General features: G+C 41.3%; 1 protein-coding gene across 1 annotated transcript in view; it reads left to right on the top strand.

Moving 5' to 3' along the window:
- Window positions 1-14,936, top strand: part of Atxn10 (ataxin 10) — a 155,482-nt gene that overhangs the window by 39,023 nt on the left and 101,523 nt on the right. Inside the window, exons 4-6 of the mRNA XM_008844688.3 lie at window positions 732-828; window positions 2,247-2,405; window positions 8,600-8,680. Of these exons, the coding sequence (XP_008842910.1) occupies window positions 732-828; window positions 2,247-2,405; window positions 8,600-8,680 (337 nt within the window). The remainder of the gene's footprint in view (window positions 1-731; window positions 829-2,246; window positions 2,406-8,599; window positions 8,681-14,936) is intronic.

Raw genomic sequence — 14,936 nt, 5'->3', positions numbered from 1 at the left:
CCTTTTAGCATTCTTTAACTTACTATTCTCTAACCTTATGTTTTTAGATGTCTTTTAAGTAGCATATGGTTAGTGACTTAAAATTCTTAAGTATTGCTGTGTTTAGTTTTGGTTTTTGTTTTGAAACAGAGTCTTACTGGATTGGTCTTGGTGTACCTTTGGTTAGCATGATCCTCCTGCCTCAGCCTCTGGAGTACCAGGGTTGCAGGCATGTGCAGACAGGCCCAACTTGTAGCCATCTTTTAACTGGAGTGTGTATTTCAGTGGTATTTCATGTAATTTATATTTGTGCTTACATTTATAATCTAAGAAGTTACTTTTGGGGCTGGAGAGATGGCTCAGTGGTTGAGAACACTGGCTGTTTTTACAGAAGACCCGGGTTCAAATCCCAGCACCCACATGGCAGCTAACAACTGTCCGTAATTCCAGTTCCAGGGGATCAGATGGCCTCTCTGTCCTCCGAGGGCATTGCATGACACGGGTAACACACACATACACATAAAAATAATAAAAATTAAAAAAAAATTTTTAAAATTACTTTCACATAGAATGTTGTTTTGATGAGGCATATTACTGTCAGGCTTGAAGTTTCATTGTGGAGTGAGACCCTCATGTACACACACGCACTCACACACTCACCGCTGTTAAATCACATGGGCAGTATTTCTTAATATGTATTTATACATTTGTTTAATCTGATATCTTTAATTTTTACTTTTCTGTATTCCTAGCTTTTCGCTGTGGCCTGCAGTTTTTAGGCAACATTGCCTCACGGAATGAAGACTCTCAATCCATTGTTTGGGTCCATGCTTTCCCAGAACTCTTCATGTGAGTATGTTGTTGACATATTAAAAGAAGTTACATGATTTCACTCTGCAGTTATGAGGCAGCCATATCCAAACTTGAGTCCTAATTTGGACTTGGTGCCATTGGACAAATGTGATCAATAGAGTTCTTCATCTGTAAATCATGGAAATAACCACATCAGAAGAATGTTAGGGAATTTAAATGTTTATTGACATTTTAATGACAGGGTTTCTTTCTTTCTTTTTTTTTTTTCTTTTTTTTTCTTTTGGGTCTTTTTGAGATAGGGTCTCACTGTAGCCCCAGCTGCCCTGGAACTTACTACGTAGACTAGGCAGGCCCTGGACTCACAGAGATCTTCCTGCCTCTTGCCTGGGACAAGTGCTGGGACTAAAGTCATGCACAACCATGCCCGGCAAGACAGGGTTTCTTTACATAGCCCAGGTTAACCTGGAGCTCAGTATGTAGCCCAGGCTGTTCATGAACTCGGGATCCTTTTGTCTCAGCCTCCTGAGAGCTGGGATTACAGGCATTTGCCACCACACCAAGGGTCATGAAGTCGGAGAATCTGTGATGAGCCATGCTAAAGCTGAGAACTGATAAAAGAGCAGCTTTGCTAAGGCCATATAGCTGGTCAGCAAATGATTTAGGAATCATATTATGGCTCTTAACTCTGAGTCCTTCTGTTCTTTTAGATGTCTGTCCCTTATAACTGTGGCTGTTGAGGGAATGCTTATGATTTGTTTTAACAGAATGAACATTTTTAATGCTTTATAAATATGATCATTTTTATCTTTATCTCAGATGTTATTTGCTTTTCACTTTTAAGTCCTAAGTCAAGTGTAATTTTTTCTAGTCTTTATTCTAAGGTTTATTTTTTTATTTACGTGTATGCATGTATGTCTGTGTGGGAATATGTTGCAGTTGCCAGTGGAGGTCAGAAGAGCACTGGATCCCTTGGAACTGCAGTTACAGGCAGTTGTGAATGAGGTTGGTGTACCTGCTCTTAACCCTGAGTCATCTCTCCAGTCCCTTTTTATTGTATCTTAATGTTATACTTACTACATTTGTCAGTAGTATGCTTTGTTTCACAGCATTATAAATTATTAATTCTTAGGAATATCAGTTATATGGGACTGGAGAGATGGCTCAGTGTCAGAGAGTACTGGGTCTCTTGCAGAGAGCCCAAGTTCTGTTCCCAGCATCCACATGATGATTAACAGCTATCCTTAACTACACTTCCAAAGGATCTGATACCCTCTTCTGGCCTCTGTGAGCACTGCATGCATGGGTGCAGTTAAATACATGCAGGCAAAACACTAATATACATAAAATATAAATACATAAATAAATCAGTTATACTGAATTTGCTAAAGATTGATATTATTTATATTTTTCCGTTTGCTAATTTAGACTAAGAATTGCATTTCTTTGTTTGGAAGGTCTTGCTTAAATCATCCAGACAAAAAAATTGTTGCCTACTGTTCAATGATTTTGTTCACATCTCTTAATCCTGAAAGAATGAAAGACCTGGAAGAAAACCTCAATATTGCGATTAATGTCATAGAAGCCCAGCAGAAGCACCCGGAGTCCGAGTGGCCGTAAGTGTCCTGCTAGAAGTCCGATTGCTCGCAAGTCATCCTCACAGATATTTTCCTTGTAGAGGCTTTAGTATTATATTGAGATAGGGGTTTGCTGTGTTCTTCAGGCTGGCTTTGAAGGTTTGATCCTCTGCCTCAGCCTCTTGAGTAGCTGAATTATTGCTTTCATGCCCAGTGTATGCCAACTATGTGTTTGTTTGTTGACATTTTTGTGGTGCAGAGGAATTAAATGGTCCTTGGGCTTTGCACATGTAGACAGGTGTTCTTCCACTGAGGTACATCTTCAGCCCTTTTAAAGAAGGTTTTATCTTTAAAGATGTACTTTTATTTTATGTGTATGAGTGTTTTACCTGTATGTATTGTGAGTATGCTATGTGTGTGCTGTGCTCATAGAGGCTGGAAGAGGTCATTGGATCCCCTGGAACTGGAGTTAGAGACAGTTTTAAGCTACCATGTGGGTATTGGGAACTGAACCCAGGTCCCAATATAGCAGTATGTGCTCCTAACCACTGAGCCATCTCTCCAAGCTCCCTCTTTGTAGAAATTTTAAGTAAAATCATGATAACCATATCATGTTTTAATGTATCGTTAACAAAATTGGACTTTTTGAGGTTGTGAAAGAGATGTAAATCGGTGTATGACCTCGAAGTAAGGAGATTCTTTAAGGTGGTAAAGAGGAGGGTATTCTTGGTGTGTGAATGAAAACAGTGTAAGGATGTCTCAGCACCTTGGAGACTGCTGGGGCCTCAGTGATGGCTCATTAAAGATCAGGAGTTGAGACTGCAGAGATGGCTCAGCAGTTAAGAGCACTGACTGCTCTTGCAGAGGATCTGGGTTCTATCCCTAGCACCCACATGGCAACTAACAACCATCCATAACTCCAGTTTCACAGGATCCAATGCTCTCTTCTGACCTCCACGGGCATTGCATGACACGGATGCACTTACATACATGCGGGTAATGTACTCATACACATAAAATAATAAAATATTTTTTTAAAATGATCAGGAGTTGATCTGGTTCTTTTAGGCACTGTGTAAAGAAGACACTTGGCTGTTCCCATTATCTAAACAGAAGGCCTGATTTCTCTCTGGTTGCTTTTAAAAACATTGTTTTTCTTTGTCTTTTTAGAAGTTAATAATGAGCTTGTTTTGGGGGGTGGGGGGGTTCCTGCTACTTGTATGCCTTTCTTGAACGTTGGGAAGTTTTTGGGCATGACTTGCTTGAATACTTTTTCAGTCCTGTGTTCTTTGACCTGTTCTTCTGGGACTCAATGTCAGACACACACAGGTCCAGGTGAGGCCTGTTTGCTGAAATTAAGAGCAGCCTCTTATAGGTTTAGAAAATTTGTTACTTAGAGAGACAAGCTGCTTTTACATTCTGAGAGGGCTGCTGCAGAAAGAACTCTGTAATACTCCATTGGACTCTATCTCACAATAACTTGTAAGAAAGAACCTCCCGTCTTCATTTGTTCTTGAACCAAGACAGTAAGCAAGATGCAGATGAGCTGCTGTTTAAGCTTTGGCCTGTGTGGCCTTTGTAGGTGTATACAAGCAGTCACTAGGGTGCTGTGGTGGAGCTGTTTCTTTATGCTCTGTATGTAGGCCAGTATTTGCCCTTGGTGGTGGTGTTCCTCCAGAGCTGTCCACCTCGTTCTTTGAGTTTCTCACTGGAGTGTGGGGCTCACAAATTAGACTAGGCTGGCTAGCCAACAGGCTCCAGGGAATCTACTTTGTTTCTGCCTTCCCAATGCTGGGATTACAGGCACACACCGTCGCATACCTTTTAATATAGATGCTAGGGTTTTGCCGGAGTGTTCCCATCAGTGTATTTTTTTTCCCCTCTTTTGAGACAGGATCTTGCCATGTAGCCGTAGCTGGCCTTGGACTCCGCCTCTCAAGTGCTAGGTTACAGGTGTGTGCTGCCATGCCCAGTCTCTTGTCAGTTCTTTCAGTTTGCTCCACTCATTTTCAGGCTCTCAAGTACATACAGAGGTAGATGTTTACAGTTTGTTACATTATCTCCTAATAAGCTGATCTGTTTTTCTTTATAAAGCTCACCAAAAATCTTGTTTATATTTTATTTTTGATGTTCCCATTTTAATAGTCTTTTCCTAATAATCTAAGTGTCTTTGTGGTTGTGTTCCTCACAGTGGGCCTTGTGGTTAGGGCACAGGTGGCCTTCTGATGTAGTGAGCCTTGAGTGAAATTGAAACCTTTTTAGTTTGGCCTTTTGAGTGAACTGTCATCATTACATTGAAGTTATAGCTGAGTTTTAAATTATTTACTTTTCCGAATATCATTTGTATTTGAATTACCATATGCAAATAAACAATTTAACTTGGAAAGCATCCCTTATATGAAAATGTAGCATTTCTAATCAGTCAGGATGAGGCATTAGAGCTCAGAAACTTAGAGCAAGTTTCTGTAGCCAAATCCTGTTAGCTAGGTAGGTGGGATCTGTATCTTAACAGATATGAATAAATAAAGGAGTAAAGGACCAACAAGGTCACAATAGGTAAGATGCAAAGCCTACTTGAGAGTAGTTAAAAAACTATCAGAGGTCATCGTGTGCAGTTAAGACAGGAAAAAAGGAGGGAAATAGTTGTCAGTGGAAAATTCTGTAGCTCACGAGCTGCATTTGGCAATGAACTATCCAGCGGCTTCCAGAAAATTATGTTTTACTGTTAAATGTCAATTGATTCCTGAAAATTGGGAGAGGTTCCCTGCCTGACCTTTTCCTTGGACTTTCATGTAGCTGTTGAGAGCATCAACTACGTGATCTCAGAAGTCACAGGTTTGTCATCTCATTTCTTCCTCTTCATTCTTGGAAAGGGAAAGGTGTAAGACTGCAGTAGCTCTGCATCTTTTTGTTTAGATTTACTGGAGTAACAGGAAAGTATAGGCAAGCGTCTTTGGTTTGAATTATTGTGATAATATCTTCTAAAAATGTGTGCTTTTGTTCATAGGTATGAAAATCTGTGAATCTTAGATATGATTCTATGTGAATCCAAGATTCTATTTTGAGTTCATCTGACTTTGTCAGTGAATGAGTAAATAAGTTAAAGAATGAGTTAGAAACAAAATTATGTAGTAAAGTGGGTGGGGCCGCGTCTGATAGATCCCGTGGGACAGCTGGAGCTCTTTATGTGTGTTCTGGCATTCATGCTGCCATCCTGTGAGTGGTGCTCTGCTGCTACATACAGATGATAGCTGCCTGGAAGTTACACAGCTAACACATTGCAGAAAGACAGAAAGCTTTACCAATTTTGAAGCTTTGTTCCTTTTCACGGTGTCATGTGTTATAATAATTACTGATTTTTTAGAGAAGAGGTGTGCATCTCCAAGTATGATCTCTTAGTTTTTTGCCTTTTGGCCTAAACTTTAGTCATTCTTTTGAGCTTGTACTTAATTTCTTTAGAAAATTAAAATAATGACAGAGTAAAGCATTATTTCCTATTTGTATTTGGATCATCTCGTTCACTTACTTTGCACAAGAAAGCTCCATTTCCAAACTAAAATCCTTTGTTCTAGGCATGTCACCTACCTAATACACATTGTTACCTGTTTCAGTATTAAGTCTGAAAGGTAAACATAATTGTCCTTGCTCTTGTACTCCGAATTTGCCATCTCCTGTTTGCTAACCACATCTGTGTGTCCTGGATTCATAGCATTAAAGTGTTCATTAGAATGAACTCTTGATGGCAAGAACAGTGGGGTGTTTCTTTGTTTTTTGTTTTTGTCTTTTTGAGACAGGGTCTCCCTGTAGCTCCAGCTGTCCTGGAACTCACTATGTAGACCAGGCTGGCCTTGGACGCACAGAGATCCACTTGCCTCTGCCTCCCAAGTGCTGGGATTAAAGGCGTGAGCCACAAGAAACACGCCCAGCAAGAACAGTGTTTTTTATGTCATTGAATCCTTAACAAAAAAGCAGTGTGTTGCATGTGGTAAGCATTATATTATTTACAAATTTGGTGAATCTTGAGTGTCTGGAGAATAGTTCAGAAAGCATGTGCACAAAAGGAGTTTATTGACTGGTTTTGAGTCATCGAGTTAGCCACAGTAGGTCCAGATCTGTAACAGCATAGATTAGTGTTCCCTGGTCACATAGCTATTCTTTCCTTCATACAGTCTTTTAAAGTTCTTTTTTCTTTTCCCTCCCCTCCCCTCCCCTCCCTTTTCTTTTCTTTTGGTCTTTTTGAGACAGGGTCTCCCTGTAGCCCTGGCTGGCCTGGAGCTTACTATGTAGACCAGACTGGCCTCGAACTCACGAAGAACCGCCTACCTCTGCCTCCTGAGTGCTGGAATTAAAGGCCTGCACCACCACGCCTGGCTTTAAAGTTCTTTTTGTTCCACTCTGTGCTAAGTGTTCTCTCTCCTGGGAAGTCGTGGAAGTCTTCTCTGGCCTCTTTGATGTCTTGCTCTTCTCCTGTACGTCACCACTTTTCCCTGCACTGGCTTCTGTACTGTGTGATGTGTGTCTACATGTTACACTTTGCACATTCTTCTGTAATTGTCTGCATGTGGCTTTTTCTCTGCTGTTCGGAGAGTATTTTTGGAAATAAAACTTGTGTTCTAGCTGCTGGTACAGTACTTAGCATATTGCTGGTGTTTCTTTTTGATGACGGCTGTTAAAGGTAGACAGTCTTATTGTGTAGCCTGGAACTTTCTGTGTTGGCCTCCATCTCACAGAGGTTTGTCTGCCTCTGCCTCTAGAGTGCTGAGATTATAGGTGTGTGCCACCACTCCTGGCAAATACTGTTTTTTTTTTTTTAATATTTTCATGAGAAAGTATTTTGAATTTCAAGTAGCTGACTTATGAGCAGGCTTTAGGATTCCAGTTTTATTTGTGAACCCGACTTGGAATGCATGAATTTTTTTAAAAAATTACTATTTTTTATTTTATGTGTATGAGTGTTATGCCTGGGTCATGTAGCACCCTTGGAGGCCAGAAGAGGGCATTGGATCCACTGAAACTGGAGTTACAGATGGTTGTTAGCCACCATGGGTGCTAGGAATAACCTGGGTTCTCTGCAAGACCAGCCAGTGCTCTTAACCTCCGAGTCATCTTTCCAGCCCCAGAATGTATGAATTCTTAATCCATTTGATAAACTATATAAATAAATAGGAATACTATTGAAAAATTTATCATTTATTATTAGAAACATTTAATTCCAAGTAATGTCTATTTTAAAGATTGTAGAAGAAATAGAATACTTGTTTAAAATTTTTTCTAGGGTGATAGTAGTGTGGAGGAAACACAGGGTCTTGTGCAAGTTGTCCGCCCCTGAGCTACATCCCCAGTGCTGGAGTTTACTTCTACTTGAAGGACAATGTTTTGTAATGGCTGATGTGTGATTGTCATACTGAATGACATTTTGTTTGTTAACAAGAGGTTAAATAGTTTCTTAGTGTATTTACAATTTTATGATCAACTTGCATTACTGTAACCATATTTATAGCATTATACATTATTTTCCTTAGTTCTTAAATCTTTTTGTCAGAAACCCTTCTGGTAGACACAGTTCAGAATGAATATTATTTAGTCTTTTTAGATGTCACAGACGTACTTTGAAGAAATATGCCTTATAATCTTTGCCTCGGGGCGTCCATAGTCATCTCATAAGTTCAGGTGAGCACATTGCTTGACAGTGTGGATGTTTTCTTGGTAATTTGAGAACTCTTAAAGAGTGGAAAATCAAGCCAGGATTCATCACTGCATTGTTGTCATCTCTTAAAAACAGTATGACATGTCCATTTCTCTGCCTCATCTTACAGTACTAAGCTTCTGACTGAAATGGTGTGCTGTGTTTCCTGTCTGGATCTGAAATTGTAGCTAAATTTCGTGTTACTGTTCATAGTGAAGAATTTTCCTTTTGCACCTCAGGTAAAAGCTATAGTAGACCCGTTTCTCCAGTTGAATCAGTTTGAATTATTGCTAGAAATTTTTCACGTGGAAAGTTGAACAATACTTCAAAATTTTTTTCCCACTTTTTGCTGCTTATAGAAAAAAAATATGTGAACTTCAAAACATTTAAATGACAGTAAACCAAAAAGTTTAATAAAATTAAAGGCTGTGTGTGTGTGTGTGTGTGTGTGTGTGTGTGTGTAAGATATACCCATAAAGTAGATAAGAACATGTCTGTTTTATTGTTGAAGTAACCAAACTCTCCCCCACCCTTCTTTTCCCCTTAGATTCTTGATTATTACAGACCACTTTCTGAAAAGCCCGGAATTGGTGGAAGCTATGTATGCCAAACTCAGCAATCAGGAAAGGTAACCCCCAAAACCGGTGTGGTTTCACGTCTTTAGCATTCTATATGGAGTACCCTGCAGCCTGGACCAAAAGCAGTGTGGTTTCTCATTGGCTCAGACCTCTTAAGTACATGTTTTTGTGCAGTGCTGGTTTTGCGTTGCTTGGTTAATATCACAGCTCAGCCACAACAGGCAAGTGACAGTCATAACTAATGCACTGTCCTACATTCTGGAAGGAATGCCAAAGTTACTGGTACACAGGCATACTACCTTCAAGTTTCATGCTGTCTTTAGTGCACTGAACCAGAGAAAACGAGCTGGGCAGAGGGAGTATGTTAATAAAGGCAGCACTAGGTGTGCCTGGCAGCACTAGATGGCCCTGTACAGGATCACAGATGGTGCTTCTGGAGAACAGGAGTGGGAGAGGAGAGGGATCTATTTTTGTTCTTCTGGCGGTGGTTATGTAGGAAGAGGCCTCTGATGATCCTTCAGGCTAGGCAGAATTCTGACAGTCCTGTGCCAAGAATGCATTTTCTAGTTGTAAGAACAACACAAGTAGGCCCAGTTGAAGAAGTCTGGTTATCTTTGGGGAACACTAAAATTTCATTTTTGTTGGAATAAAAAGATGCTTATGAGAACACCGAAGAAGAAGGCCAAGGTTGGACTCTGAGTAATAAAAGTTTTTGGTTTAACCAACACATTTTAATTTTATTTTTCTTATGGTTCTAGGGGTCAAACCCAGGGCCTTGTGTATGATAGGCAAGTATTGTACCACTTAGTTATACTCACAGCCCCAACAAATACTTATTAAGTGCCTGCTGAATGTGCCAGATAGTAACTCCTGTCTGTGTGGCTTATACTTCATTGGTGAGAGAGAGAGATAAAACAAGTAGGAATTTCCCTGATAGTTATATTGTGAATCTGGGAGAGGGAATTACCAGATTGAGCCCTTCTATGTTTCCAGAGCTGTGAGGAATGCTAGAGTTGAGGGTAACCCAGGAGTGCTGAGCCCTTTGTGATGGCTGACCTTAACTGTTGGACGAAGGGCCTGCTGACTTTGTTGCTGGTGAGGTCCATGCTGGGAAGGAGAGGCTATGAGGGGCCTTGGGCTCTAAGTGAAGTAGAAACTTGGGACCCTTTTTTGCCTCTTTCTGAGGAATATATTCTTTGCTTAGAGATGTTCTTTGGCAGGCCAAGATGACTGAAATAGCGTTTTTCTCAGCAGGAATGTGTAACAAATTCCTCTCCTGTGCTTTGAGAATCCTTGGAGAACCAAGAAAACAAGTTACTCAAAACATTTCCCATGTTCTGTGATAGAAGCCTCCCTTGAGAACACTGGAGGCACGCTGGTTTCCTCAGTTGAGCACCCACATGAGAATCCTCCGAGGTGTCTGACTGTGTCTAATCCCCTGGGTTAAAATATCTAATGGGGGAGGGGTTGTATACACTAAAATGTGTTTGGGGATCAGTTAGTAAAACAAGTACTGCCCTGAGCGTCTGCTGGTGGTTCCTGGGCACAGTGGTGCACAGTGAGCACACTCCCTGCTTGTGTGGGCAGTAACTATACCTTCTTTTGTGTGTATGTAAGTGCCCTTTCCATGTGCCCATTCTGGTAATTGTTGTCAGGGTCCTGACTCCTTCACCTTGGGGCTGGCAGCCTTTTGGGGCAGATTATTTTGTGAAGAAAATTTGAATAAACATTCAGTCAGTTAATGTGTTATGATTCAGCAAAAATGAGAGCCTATGTTTATGCACTTCCTAGTTGCTCTTGCTGTTGGGCCAGTGTAATTGTTAGCAGATTGAACAGGCTGCTCTCAGAGGCAGCATGCACGGTGCTCAGATTATAATCTGTATGTATGGGCACAGGAGCATAGGGCAACTACTGTTGGGCCCCTCACTGGTTTGACCTTTCTGGAACCATTTCATCTGTGCAAAGGGATAATACTAGTTGCACTTGATGAAGTTATTGCTATAACTAGCTAAAACATAATACCCTAAACTCTCAGTGCCTGACATGTAGTTAGCAATCAGTTAGTGTTAGGGACCCCATTCTCCCTTGTCCCTTGGTTATTGCCCAAGCTGGCCTCAAACTCTGTCTTAGCCTCCTGAAAGCTGGTGTCACAGGCTGGGATTGCAAAGTGTGGCTATGAGTTGCTTTCTCTGCTTATGGCTTCTACCATGGGTACTATGGCTCTAACCATAGCTCTTCTCCTCTGGTGGCCTTTGCCTTTCCTTCCACATGCTATTACTGTGTCTCTGGAAGGCAATGGTTAGACAAATAGTGTGAAAATCATAGAGACAAATGCCTACAGGAGGAAAGATTTGTTCTGGCTCACAGTTTTAGAGGACCGAGTCTGTCGCTTGGCTCTGTAGTTTCTGGGCCAGTGTGCGGCAACAGTCATGATTGGGAGCACGTGGTGGAGCAGAGTGGCTCACCTCCTGATGGACTGGAGGGAGAAGAGGAGGCATAGTTGGGACCATGTATAACCTTCAAAGGCATGCCTTCAGTGATGTACTCCAAGTAGGTCCCACCTCCTAAAATTTGTGCCACCTCCCAAAATAGTGTATGTATGTACATGAGCACACACCTGTGCCAGTGGGTACGAATGTCCATGTGTGTATCTGAAGGCTAGAGGATGATGTTGCATGTCTTCCTTTCTCACTCTCCATTTTGCTGCTGCTGTTGTTGTTTTGAGACAGTGTCTCTCACTCAACCTGAAGACGATGGTTTTGTCTAGGCTGACTGGCTAGTAGGTTCCAAGGATCTGCCTGTCTATGCCCTTCAGCCAACACTGGGGTTACAGGCATGTATCGTCATGCCTGGGTTTTATGTAGGTGCTGTGGTTTAGGACTCAGGTCCTCTGGCTTTCATAACGAGCACTCTTACCCATTTAGCTATCTCTCCAGTGCTGGGACCAAGGCTTTACTATGTGAGCCATTTGTGAATATTTCCTGTTCAAACTCTAACAGCATCACTGTCCTCAGGTCCTCTGTGACTTGGGCATTGGTCCTCCAGGTGGGGGACCTAGGGCTTTGTAGGGTAATATGCTTACCATGGTTACAAAGCAGCAGTGCTCATTGCCGCTAACTTGCTTAGCTTGCTGTCAGATTAATAACATTTTTGACCTTGTGGCATGTACTATTCAACAAATTATACATTTGGAGAAGTTCAAATGTGAATTGAAAATTTGCTAGAGATGCTAGTCTTTGAAAATTTGAATTGCAGATACTTTATTTCCTGCTTTAGAATGCTCCTACAGCATTCTTTTTTCCTCCTCCACCCCTACTCCTGGTCCTCATAATAACTGTTTCAGGATGTTACAAATATGACTTTAAAAACTTAGCCTGCATCAGTTTAAGTATAACTTTAAAATACATTTTTCATTATGGGTGGAAGGTAAGAATCAACAAAAGACCCCTAAATCTTTTGCATGTTCATTGTTTAAACAAACAAAGTAGAACTTTGAAGGAGGACATGTACCTATTTGGTCACAAGAGAATTAGAAATAGAACATTCATGTCAGCCAGTGGCTTAAGATGATGGGAGCTTGGCTCGGAAATGAGGGCATGTCTCGGGAGCCTCAAGAGGCCTAAGCAGTGGTTTGTGGGTTAGGGGAAGGAAGCAAGACTTTCAATCTGATGTGTAATGATTGTGCTAACCCTTTAGCTGGGTCTGTTGGTTTTTTGTTAAACCAGTTGTGTTTTGTTTACAAGCAGGCACAGTCACGTGCCACATAACATTTTTGGTACACAATGAACTCCATTTGTGCCAGTAAGAATATAATGGAACTGAAAAATTCCTCATGACATCATAGCTGTGGGAAAGTCTCAGCCATTGGAGTGTCATAGCATAGTGCCTTCCTTACATGTTTGTGGTGATGCTGGTGTAAACTATTTCCTTGCCAGTTGGCTAAAACTATAGCACATAAATTAAGTGTGCACCACTTGATAGTAAATGGTTGGTATTTATTATACTGTTGATTGCTAATACATTGTAGAGCAAAACAGGATAATTGAGTTAAGCTAGCAGTGGCCTGTCTATATAATTTTCTTTATTATTGTTTGTGTCTGTGTATGCACATGTGCATGTTTCTGTATGGGAGTATGGACACATGCAAGCCACAGAGCATGTGTGGAGGTCAGAGGATAACTTTCTGTAGTTGAGCCTCACTTTCTACCTTGTTTTGAGGCAGGGTCTCCCCTGTTTCTGCTGTGCTGCATACTCTAGGCTAGCTGATGTGGGAGCTTCTGGGTGAATCCTTGTTCCACCCCCTATCTTGTCATAGGAGTGCTAGGACTACAGATGTTGGCCACCATAACTGCTTTTTACATGGGTTCTGGGGATTGAACTCAGGTTGTCAGGCTTTTACCCACTGAGCCATCTTGCAGGCCCCCATCCATTTCATTTTCTCCGCATCTCTTGATTACGTAAAGGGGCCACCAGTTACTGGCCTACCTCATTTAGGTGTGTGTCAGTGCACTCCATGAGGTTCGACACAATCAAGAAACCCACCTAGAGATTCATTTATCAGCACTTGTCCCCAGTGCTGAGCAATACCACCCCTGAGTTTAGTGTGATTTCTTCCTTACTGGGGAAGTAAGATATTCCATATTATATCCCCTTTTCTCTCTCCGCCTTTTCTTCCTTTCTATTTAATGTTTTGCCTGCGTGTATGCAAGTACACCATGTATGTGCAATGCTCAGGAGACCAGAAGAGGGTGCAGATCCCTTAGAATTCGTTGTTAGCCACCATGTGGGTGCTGGGAATTGAACCCAGGTCCTCTGCAACTTCAGTACTCTTAACTTCAGAGCCATTTCTCTAGCTCCCAATACTCCATTTTATTACTACAGCACATTTCAACAAATATTTTGTTTTCTGGTATAGAACTAGGAAAGGCAAGTGCAAAATATAATTAAATAATTTTTAACAAAGGTGGCAACTTACATCCCTGTATGTACATGACTGTATCTATTGTTCTGTGAGTTTTTCGTTTGAAGAGAAGGTTGTTTCTGATGATGGCTGAAGGGAGAAAGAGTTGCAGCATCATGTGGAAACAATAGCGTGGTATGGACCATGGAGCTTTTACATCCACTTCTTGGTGGGGGCCATTGAATGGATTGACAGATGACTTAATCTAAGCAGGAGTATTAGCTGAAACGTTTTCTGTTTATAGATGATATCCCAAATTAGCCTGCATATTTTATGTTTTAAAGGTTCATGTTTGAGCTCGGGAGATGGCACAGTGGGTAAAGTACTGACTGTGGAAATATGAGGACCTGAGATCAACTCCTCAGAACCCACATGTATCAGTTACTTTTCTGTTGTTATAAAATACCCTGATAAGGAGCAGCTTATGGAAAAAAGATCTATTTTAGCTTACAGTTTAAAAGGGTAAGAGTTTGTAAAGGTGGAGAAGGCATGCCAGCAGGAGAATGAGGCTGGCCTGGCTGCTTGGAAGCACAGAGAGAAATTTCATCTGCACATATGAAGCAGAGAGGGGGAAGTGGGCCCAGGCTATAAAACCTACAGTGATTATATATACTCCCTCCTAAAGATTCTATAACCTCCACAAACACCGCCACTATTTGGGGACCAAGTGTTGAAATAGCCTGTGGGGATGTTGCTTATTTGATCTACACACCACATAAAAGTTGGAAGCAGTAGGTGCGTCTGTAAACCTATTGCTCCTCCAAACGTGGAGCCACATAGGAGAATTCTCAGAAATTTGGGGTCAGTGGCGAAGAGTAAGGACCCTTCCCTAGTCAAGATGAAAGGCAGCAAGCAACACTCAAGGTCGTTCTTCTTTACATGCAGGCTGTGGCACATGTGCCTCTCTCCCTCTGACTCAGGTACACATAAAACAGAGATCCAGTTCTGATTTATCAACATTTTCCCCTTCAAAACCATTTGTCGTCTCCCCAGACCTCATCTTGGATTAACTTACACAGCTTGAGGATTTGTTTACTCAGCAGAAGGTTATTTTTGTTTCAGTTTGTGAAGAAGGCCAAAACCTGCTTTTATCTTTTAAATTGATCCACGTGGACTTCCAGTGTCTTCGTGTTTCAGCCAAACAACTTTGAAAACCAACACCTGTGGCCCCCTCTTCTCCATCCTCAGTTCTCTTCTCCAGTTACAATTGCTCACTTTGTTTCTCATCTTTCTGCATTATATCTGTAGATGCCTGTGATTTAATCTGATAAAATTATATTGCCTACTTGAGTAACTGCCAGCTATGTGTGAATTTCCCAGCCAGGGATCATGATTCTATATCCTAG

The sequence above is a fragment of the Nannospalax galili genome, unplaced genomic scaffold (genome assembly GCF_000622305.1).
Source record: "Nannospalax galili isolate Female #2095 unplaced genomic scaffold, S.galili_v1.0 scaffold180, whole genome shotgun sequence".
Lineage (NCBI taxonomy): Eukaryota > Metazoa > Chordata > Mammalia > Rodentia > Spalacidae > Nannospalax > Nannospalax galili.
The sequence above is the reverse complement of the archived record's forward strand: the minus strand, read 5'-3'. Positions and strand labels throughout refer to the sequence as shown.